Raw genomic sequence first — 9,397 nt, forward strand, 5'->3', positions numbered from 1 at the left:
GTAGGCCAGGATCATTTCCTGGTTTCAGTCCAAGGTAATGGAAGGCAGAACAAAACTAGTAAAACCCTCAAGGGAGTTGTGCAGGCACTTTAAGGCTTAGAGTCTCCAAAGGTTTGTCATCTTGTGCCACAGGATTCTGTTCTCTGTGGGTGTTTTCTTTGTCTTTTGGGGGTCTGGGGATTGAACCCAGGGCCTCACACATGTTAGGCTAGCACTCTACCACTGGGCCACACCCCAGCCCTTTGTTTCTCTGTTTTGAGGAGGAGGAGGGTGAGTTACACAGTTGTCTCAAGAGAGGCACTCTGGGGCCTGTTTCTCTTGGGGATCCTTTTCTGTGATGTGGTCAGAAGGACATATGTCACATGAGACTATGTTCTCCAGGATTTAGATGGAGACGCTGTTCTCAATGAGGGAAGGGTCCAGGTAGGGGTAAGGCAATGCCAACTTCTGGTTCCGCTCCTTAATGTCCCTTGAGATCTGGGTTAGGTGGTTCTGGAAGGCGGCAATACTCCTCTGTGGGGCCTCTTCTGTGAAGTGTTCATCTGGATAGGTGCCCAGGGGCCTCTGGAGACCAACCACAAGGTTGGGTGAGGAAGCTGCCAAGGTCCCCATCTCCTGAGAACCTGTGACCCACCTTAGCTTGTTCTGGCCCCAGTCCCCACTGAATCTCATCCACACCCCTCCCCTTAATCCTTCTTATTAAGTGATGATATCTGCAGGAAGCTCTTGGGAATTTTTAAAGTTTTAAAGGAACATATTGCCTTTGAAGCTAAGGGTGACTCTATACATCATCTCATTTGGCCACTTATCCTACATTGTGAGGTGCTCAAAGCTTGTGTGTCCCACTGGGGGAGGTTCTGTGGGGTGAAGGAACCCAGCTCTTGATGGCACAATTGGGTCTGTGCCAGGGAAGATAAACACAACACCGTCCTCTATGCCCATACTCACTTGGTCTCCAGGCTCCCGACTCAGCAACCAGAGGGCAATGATGATATCACATGTGGCATTGACTGGTGGAAGGGTGGCTATGAAACCCTCAGGCTGTGCCTGGCCTTTGGAAGTGGGTGGAGGCAGCTGCATAGTGGGCGGCAGGTTGGGCATCCAAACACTGGAGTCAAACTGAAGAGGGAGAGGGAGAATAAGGTGGAGGAGCCCCCACCCTTCATCCTGTCACCCCTTGTACTGATCTTCCCTTACCTGGCCTGCACTGACGGCTGAGTGCTGGGCTGAACAAGTGAATATCACCATGGTGACATATCGCACCAGAGCTTCCTGGGTGTCCAGTGAGGAGGGCACACCTGTGGGGACAGCTGAGCTGGAGCTGGGGCTGCTAGGGTCCTGAGGACCTCCCTGCAGAGGCCAGAGGGTAGGGTCTAGGGGTTGGGGGCCCCATACCTGAGCTCTCCCGGTCTAGGAAGCCCTTGGAGAATATCTCCCTCACCCAGGCTTGGAGTTCTTGGTCATCTCGGACAGATGCATCGCTTGGGTAGTAAATGCCCACAATTTCAGAGACGAAGCTGCAAGAGGCACCAGGTTCAGTTCCTCTCTGAGAAGTTCCTCTTACCCTAAGAAGCACCCTGCCCAGTGTCATTCATGTCTTGGCTTCTCTGGACCCTCCCTCTCTTTTCTAGTCTTCCTGCTTTTCCTGTCCCCTGGTTCCCTGGGAATAGCCCCTCACCGCTCCACTGCCCCCCAGATCTGCATCCCATCATCCCGGTAGTAGTAGTTTGGGATGTCTTCAACTCCTCGGGCCCGGATATCTTCGGGCAGACACAGCACAGAGTAGCTCAGCTGCTCCATATTCCTTTGTATCAGCTCAGAGAAGCCTCCAATGCCAAGGCCTGTGGACTGAGAGACAGGGCTCCTGAGCACTAGGACTTTTTGGCTCCAGAAGCAGGAGGCAGCCCTGATACTGGAAAGTCAGGGCCACTCCCACCCCAGAACCCTTGATTCTTCCAATTGAAGAAACATCCGAAGGCAGTTCTTACCCTGTCTACCACCTGGCCAGGGGCGATGAGCAGCTCACGGGCAAGCGTGTTGATATACAAGGTATACCGTGTGTGTGGAATCAGCAACTGGTAAGGGGAAGGAGAGGGCAGAGCTGCAGAAGGCCCCAGAACTGCCCCACAGAGGTACCCACTAAATAAGTCACTGAGAAAGAGACTACAGGGACTAGAGGGGGCAGCTTGACATAGGGGTCAGTGCTCCAGACCCAGACACCAAAGCAGAATCTCCTTAGCATCTTTTTCTAGGCCTCCAAGTAGCATCCTTCCTCTCTCTGAGCACCAGATCATTTTATCAAATGAGCATTCTGATTTGGACGAGCCCTGTGAGCTTCCAGTTCTGGCAGCCTGTGGTTTCCTATGCCCGGGGCAGGAGAAGCACCAAAGGCCTGACAATATAGAACTGTCCCCCAGAGCCTATTTCTGAGTGCCAATGCTAGAAAACTGCATATAGTCAGAAAAAAAAAAAAAAAAAAAAAAAAAAACAGCCTGGATTGACTAGAACAGAGCAGGGTCTGCGTCTGGGGCCCAGAATATCATCTCAGTGGGAATAGAGTCTGTGCCGCTTTGGGAGGAGGAAATCTCAGAGGAGATGCTTCAGGTCCATGGAGGAAACAGATTTATGTCATCTGAAGGCTCAGCAAGGCTCAGGGGACCTACACAACAACCTGAGAGAATAGCCTTGGAATAACCTGCAGAAAACCTGCTGGTCCCTCAAAGCGATGTTCTCACTTTGGCTTCTGCCAGCCCCTTTCCTGGGTCTGGGGCTTCTCTGGTGATCTCATCTGATCTGCTTTGAGAAGAGAGCCTCTCTGAGGCATGGCATCCACTTTGCCCTGGCTCAGGGTTTTCCTAGAAGGAGATTCCCAGAAGGACTATGCAGAGAGACACTGCTGAAGTGGGATGGGACCTCTGCATCCCAGCTTGGGAAGAAAGGAATGCCTGAGCAAAGGCCACTCAGAAGAAGCACTGCAAGGGGCAGGACAAGGTGCAGGGACCTATAGGCTTGGGACACAGTCTGGGCCACCCTGATGAGTTACTAACCTTGAAGAGAGGGTGGCAGGAGGGCAGTTGGCGCAGTGTGGCCAGGGTGAAGACCTCAGGCAGTAGGTGCACATGCAGTAGATGTGTGAGGGCCTCGTGGACAGAGAACTCAGCATTGCGCACCCAGGTCTTGGCCAGCAGCCAGTCCCACTTATCATCAGTAGGTAAGAAGATGGGGTTGTTGGGACCGGGGGTCTGGCTGAGCTGGGGGGTGGGGAAAGCAGCGAGGAAAGAGGCAGCAATGAGTGTCTGTCTGCGATGGTGGGACCTGCCCTTCTCTATCCCCAGGTACAGACCTGAATGGCAAGGGGCAGCAGAGGCCCATTCCCTGGGCTCTGGTATAGCAGGGTCATTGGGGCTGCGGAGAACTGAGGCTTTCCATTGATGACATTGGTACTGACACCGGAGAGGATGCCGTGATCTACCAAAAACAGGGAGCCCTTCTGTGGAGAGAGAAGGGGAGCTGGGGCTAACACTTGGTTTTCTAAAGAATGAGGGGTAGGAAGCAGGGAGAAGATTTAGGGCTAGGAGAGGAGTGTGTTTTGGGAGAGGATGTTTCTAGGCATGCAAGAACAAATGTGAGTGTACCCCTCCCTCTCCAGCAGGGGACAGGCCTGAAGGCACTGAGATGGGGCTGGCAGAGCTTAGGCTCTGGGCCCCACCTCCAGCTCAGCCTGCAGACTAGTCCCAGGGCCCAGTATTGGGGCCACCATGTCATCGGTGACTGGGAAGTTCTTTGGGAGGCTGCGACAGCGGTGGATCAGGACAGGGTTGAGGCCATTCAGGAACTGGGAGGCGAAGAAGGTGTCATCCTGCCAGTGCTCAAACACATATTCTGCATGGGGATGGGGGACACAGGGACCAGTCACCCCAGCGCCATGAGGTTTCCTCCTGACCTTACAGTCGAGTTCCCTTTGTAATTCATCATGAGCAACCTACAGTTTTCTCAGGGTGACCTCTCCTGGCCCCTTGGCACCAGTTCCTGCCCATTCACCAAACAGAAAATCTTAGTGCCCATCCCACTGTTCCCCATCTGCCTGACATTCTCTGGGATGACTTGCCAGCTTCAATTACAAAATATCAAAGATAGAACATAGGTTCTTCTCCAACTCTGGACCCTCCCACTGCCTAGCATCCTGGGGAATGGCAACTCCATCTACCTGGTTGTCTGTGGCAGAGTCCAGGATCTCTCTTGGCAGTCCCCTCCGCTTCCTCCCATCAAGTCCCTTTGATTTTTCCATCCTCAGGACCTTTTGGCCCACCTGTCCACTCAGTTCCTACTGCCACTGCCTTGCTGAGGCCATTATCCTCTGCTGACCTTAGCCAGAGACTCAGCTGATCCTCCTGCTTCCACTCTGACCCCCAACCACCCCCACATAGCACATCTGGCCATATTAGTCCCTACCTGGCCACAACTCGATAGTCTCACACTGAACTGTGGAAAGGCACAAATCCTGTCATGGCCCACACAGTCCTGCACCATCTGGGCCCTGGCTGCCTCTCCAGGCTCCTCTCTGACCTTCCTTCCCTCATTCAATCTCCTTTGGCCACAGCAGTGATTTTGTTCCCTCTGATCCTTCCATCTCCAAGCCCTTCCCTTGGCCGTAGAGAGCTCTCCGCTCCACACCCCATCCTTGGCACTGTGAATGCCTACTCAACCCTCTTGAGAGAGCAAAGCCCCCCTTCAAGCCAGGGTGGGTCCCCCTTTTACATACTCTTGGAGATAAGGGTCATGTCTCACAAATGACCCTAATGATTTGCTTTTGAGTCTAATTAATATCCACCAGTTCTATGTCCACAGCCCCAAGCCAGTGTCTGATGGGTAGTAGCTCTAGAAATGCCTGTTGTATCAGCACATCAGGGATCCCCCAAAGTCCACATTCTCTTTTTATCTCTATGGGGAAACATAAGGTCTAGGAAGGGACAGAGTCCCACAGAGAACTGGCATTTGGTTTTCTCAGATTCCTAACAGTCTTGGGAGCTGATGTCCTGGGAAGAGGTCAGGAGCCCTGTGCCAAGTTCCTCACCAGCTGCTGGACTCTTCCGGAAGCTGAACATCCTTCTCATCTCCCTCAGACTCCTCCAGAGCCCTGTGCGGTCCAGAAGTCCCTTGATTTTTAGCTCTGCAAAACTACCAGAGGATGTGAGGGATGGGAGGGAGCAAGAGACCCTGGAAGACCCTCCCCAGTCACCTGGCCTTATCCTTTCTAGAATCCTAAACCAGCTTTCAGGTTTAGGATGAGACTCAGAGGTGGTCAATGCCCCTAAGGTAGTCACTGCCTATGGGAAGTGGTAGTGGGCAGGAAGCTGTGTGACCCATATCACCAATGGCAGAGGAGCTGAGTAGGGGAGGGCAGAAGGCAGGGGTGGTAGGGCATCTAAGCCAATGTAGGAAAGGGTGGGCATCCTCACGCAGAGCTGCCTTTCATGTAGAATTTGGTGTTCTTGACTATAGAGTACTTGACGTTGAGGTCCAGGTCTTTCGCAGTCGCCTGGTCAAGGCAGTGAGGCCAACCTGGGCTGTAAGTCTTCCAGCTAAAGGGTGGAACAGGCAGGTGATCATTAGGAGACTTCAGGAAGCCCCTGGACTAGGGCAGAGGAAGTCCCCTTGTGGGTCCTGGTTAAGCCAGCCACCTTTTGCAAGCAAGGACCTTCCTGAGATCTGCCCTTCTCCTTGGACCACAAGGCTCAAGGGAGCTGCATATTCCCAGTGAGATTTCTCCCTGCTCACAGTTGAATGGTCTAGAGTTGAGCATCTGAGCAGAGCTAGGCCAATCAGAGTCCTTCCTAGGGAATTTGAGATTGGGGCAGAGCCAGAAAGGTCATCTCTCTGTGGCTATCTAGATTACATTACAGCGTGTATATAGGGATTGTCAGCTATGGTCATATCCCACTGTGTGGACTGGGAAACAGAGAAAGCTGAAAGAGAGATGAGAAAGAGAAGAGAGAGAATTTGGGGGGGAGGGAGGCAGAGAGAGGGAGGGAGGGAGAGAGGGAGGGAGGGAGAGAGAGAAAGGGAGGGAGAGAGGGAGGGAGGGAGAGAGTGGGAGGAAGAGAGAGAGAAGGAGGGAGGGGAGCATCTGGGAGGGAGTTGCCTTGATTTTTGGCCCAAAATCTGGCAACCCTCTTGCCCCTACTTCTGTAACCACCCCTGTGTCCTGTTGACAAATTCTCTCTTTATCTGACTGCTAGTTGGAGTCGGTTTCTCTTCATGCAAGCACACAACTCTTACTAACACAGATGCATCTTGTCGAGGGAAGGTAGTCATGAAGCTGGGGCTGTTCCTGGGGTTTCAGTTACCCTTGGCAGGCATCCTATAGAGAAGCACTTCAGCCTTCACAGCTTGTGGGAGTTGCAGTAACTTACTCTGCCTTGGTCTGAGGCGTCTCTAAAGCTCATTATCAAGCAAATCACACAGCCAAAAACCTTTGAGTGATCTGGTAAAATCATGTTCCAGAAAACTGAGGACCCCTCCAGCCAGTCCTTCTGTCACTCATTCATTCTTTGGTTTATTCAAAAATTGAGCTTTCAACTTCAAAGAACAATTTGCAATTAAAGCATACTGCCACCAGGTGGTGGCCAAACCCTACTTCTCAGATTTTAAAGTGTGTGTGATTCACCCCAGGATCTTGGTAAACTGTAGGTGCTAACGTAGTAGGTCTGAGCTAGGTTCAAGAGGCTGCATTACAATATATATATATATTTATTAGTTGTTGATGAACCTTTGTTTATTTATATGTGATGCTGAGAATCGAACCCAGTGCCTCACACATACTACTCAAGCTTCTACCACTGAGCTATAATCCCAGCCAAGAGCCTGCATTTTCTAACAAGCTCATGGATGGCATGGATCTCCTGGGGCTTGTGTGGTGTGTTTCTGGTTCTACCCACATTTCTGGAGGGATACAAGCCGATGTGTAAAAGCCCCAGGGTAGGGGACAAGCATACAAGGGTATGGCTTTTACAGGAGTGATTTTCAAACTTCAGGGGGCACCAGTCGTCTGAAAGACTTGTGAGACAAAAATTGTTGCCCACCCCCCACCCCACGAAAAGTCCAAGTCAGAGGAAGGAGGTGCCTGAGAATTTGCTTTTCTAACAGGTGCCTGGGTGATGCAGATGCTGCTGGTTCCAGAAGCAGCTTTCATAGGAGAGGACAAGACAGGGGTATTAGTCTGTGTCGTCAACAGCGATTCCAGGCTGTCCCTCATCCCTTAAGTGTCCCCTCCCTGAAACAGTAGCTCTCTCCTCACCGGTACATCCGCTGCCTGGACTGGAGCTCCTCCTGGCGTTGTCGCCGGAGGATAGAATGGTGGTCCGCCCAGGAGACCTTGGCTGTAGAAGACGGGAAGGAGAAACCCTCCTATCTTGGATCTCAGCCACCCTCTCCTCCACTGTTGCCACCCTCCACCAGGTCCCTTTCCCCCATTTTTCTCCCAAGCCGGGCTGCCACTTCCCCTTGCCCACCGCCCCCACCATGTTCTGCTGCAACGATCCCCTTGCCCTTCCCTCAACACCAGCACCCCCCCTCCCCCCCCCCCCGCCTCTTCACCTGCCCCTTCTCGTAGCAACAGGTCCCCTGCTCCCTCCAGCCACTGATAGCAGGGGAAGCGGAGTGGGATGCCTCCTGGTGGCTCCAGCTGGAACCAGCGGCAGAACCAGGCGTCGTCGGGGGCCAAGGGTCCAAGTGGGCGAGGCAGCGCAAGGGGTGCCTTGTGCACGTGCAGCAGCAGCACTGGGCCCACGTCGTGGGGGAGCGTCACCTCGAAGTCCTCCTCCTAGTTTAGTAGGTTTAGTATGAGGAAGGGTAGTGCCTCCTGCTCTCCCCGCTCCATCTCCACCTCTGCCCACCCACCACGCACTCACAGCGCCCGCAGTGAACTCCTTGCCTAGGTGGTCCAGGGGCAGCAGGGGGCTCTCTCCCCGCCTCCCCACGATGCAGACAGATACTTTATCCCACGTGCCAGCCCCGCAGGCTTTCCCAGTGGATACTCTTATCCTAAACTTGGCCATGGTGCCAGCCCGAGCCTGCATCTCTACTGCGTGCACAACTGCAGAGCTGGATGGCTCACCGTGGAAGCAATGCTCTGCCTCTACCTGGCTGGGCCCTATTTAGGCAAATCTGGTTGTTGCCAAGTCTCCAATGGCCCATGGGGCCACTTCTCCGCCCTAAAGAGCATGACTGGATTAGGCGGGGAGGGGCGGGGTTGATGCTGGAACCTGACCCAGAGGGAAATGGGTTGAGCAGGGGAATCCACAGAGGTGGGACAGGGAGGGACTGGGCATCCTGAGATTTGGGGAACAGGATCTTTCGGTGATGGCAGCTGTCCAGAATTGAAACGGAGCAGGGATGGGGAGGGTACATTCTTTCTTGCCGTCTTAACTTTAAAAGTCTGCGCATGCCCTCCTCTTGGCTTCCTACAACTCTTCTTGAACTATATGTATTCTTTTATTTGCTTCAGTGACTGATTTTGAGAACCAACTATTCCAGGGACTAAATTAGGTGTCTACAGGCCCAAAGAAGACCCAATCTTGGCCCTGATGCAGATTAAAAACAGCTGTAAGAGGGCTGGGATTGTGGCTCAGTAGTAGAGTGCTTGCCTAGCATGCATGAGGCCCTGGGTTCGAACCTCAGCATCACATAAATGTAAAATAAAGATATTGTGTCCACCTAAAACTAAAAAATATTGTACATACTAGAATTTCAGATAATGATGAATGTTTTGAAGAAAATCAAACAAATTGTTGTGAGGACATGAGAAGTGGTGGGGTGAGGAAGAAGGCCCTCAGAGGTGCAGAGGGAGTGACGTGGGAACAGAGGTCTGTGAAAAGGTATGACTGGGGAAGAGAATTTTGTGCAAAGACCTGCCTGCTCAGAAGTCCTGAAATTAGGAAGAGTTTGGCTTGTTGGAAGAGAGAAAGGAAGGGTTGGAGTGAAAGAGAGAAAAAAAAAGATGTAAAGGAGAAGTTACAAATTTTGGCCTTGGAGGCAATACAGATTTGGGCCCTCTGATCTGGAAAAACTAAGTTCCACGTGCCCATTAGACTTCCATGAAGTAACCGTTTCAAACCCAGGTTTAGAAGCTCATCTCAAGATGTGGTGGTGCTTACCTGTAATCCCAACTACAGAGGGAAGAGGAGTTTGAGGCAGGAGGATGTAAGCTGCAGGCCAGTCTGGGCAAATTAAGGAGAACTTGTCTTAAAATAAAAAATAAGGAAAAGGCTGGGGAATGTAACTCAGTGGTACAGTGCCCCTGAGTTCAATCCCCAGTACTGAAAAAAAAAATGAGGAAGAAGCTCATCTTATAGAAAAACCAAAGTTTGATATTAATGATGGAGAAAAAGAAAAAAAT

The 9,397-nt window shown here is 52.0% G+C and overlaps 1 protein-coding gene across 3 annotated transcripts; it reads right to left on the bottom strand.

Annotated features, from left to right (window-relative positions):
* Window positions 1-384: 384 nt before the first annotated feature.
* Window positions 385-8,057, bottom strand: Alox15b (arachidonate 15-lipoxygenase type B). 3 transcript variants are annotated; one of them, XM_027946772.2, is made up of 14 exons: window positions 7,911-8,057; window positions 7,597-7,822; window positions 7,298-7,379; window positions 5,460-5,582; window positions 5,075-5,178; window positions 3,710-3,882; window positions 3,344-3,490; window positions 3,048-3,251; window positions 1,989-2,075; window positions 1,679-1,848; window positions 1,396-1,517; window positions 1,198-1,298; window positions 949-1,119; window positions 385-564 (listed from the first exon to the last, which is right to left on the bottom strand). In XM_027946772.2, exons 1-14 carry the CDS (start codon window positions 8,055-8,057, stop codon window positions 385-387), a joined length of 2,037 nt encoding a protein of 678 aa, XP_027802573.2. The 3 variants fall into 3 exon arrangements, with proteins under 3 accessions (XP_027802573.2, XP_027802574.2, XP_027802575.2); XM_027946773.2 differs by lacking the exon at window positions 1,989-2,075; XM_027946774.2 differs by lacking the exons at window positions 1,396-1,517; window positions 1,989-2,075 and having other exon boundaries at window positions 1,198-1,299; window positions 1,693-1,848.
* Between the last annotated feature and the right edge of the window lie 1,340 nt (window positions 8,058-9,397).

Source organism: Marmota flaviventris, chromosome 17 (assembly GCF_047511675.1).
Source record: "Marmota flaviventris isolate mMarFla1 chromosome 17, mMarFla1.hap1, whole genome shotgun sequence".
NCBI lineage: Eukaryota > Metazoa > Chordata > Mammalia > Rodentia > Sciuridae > Marmota > Marmota flaviventris.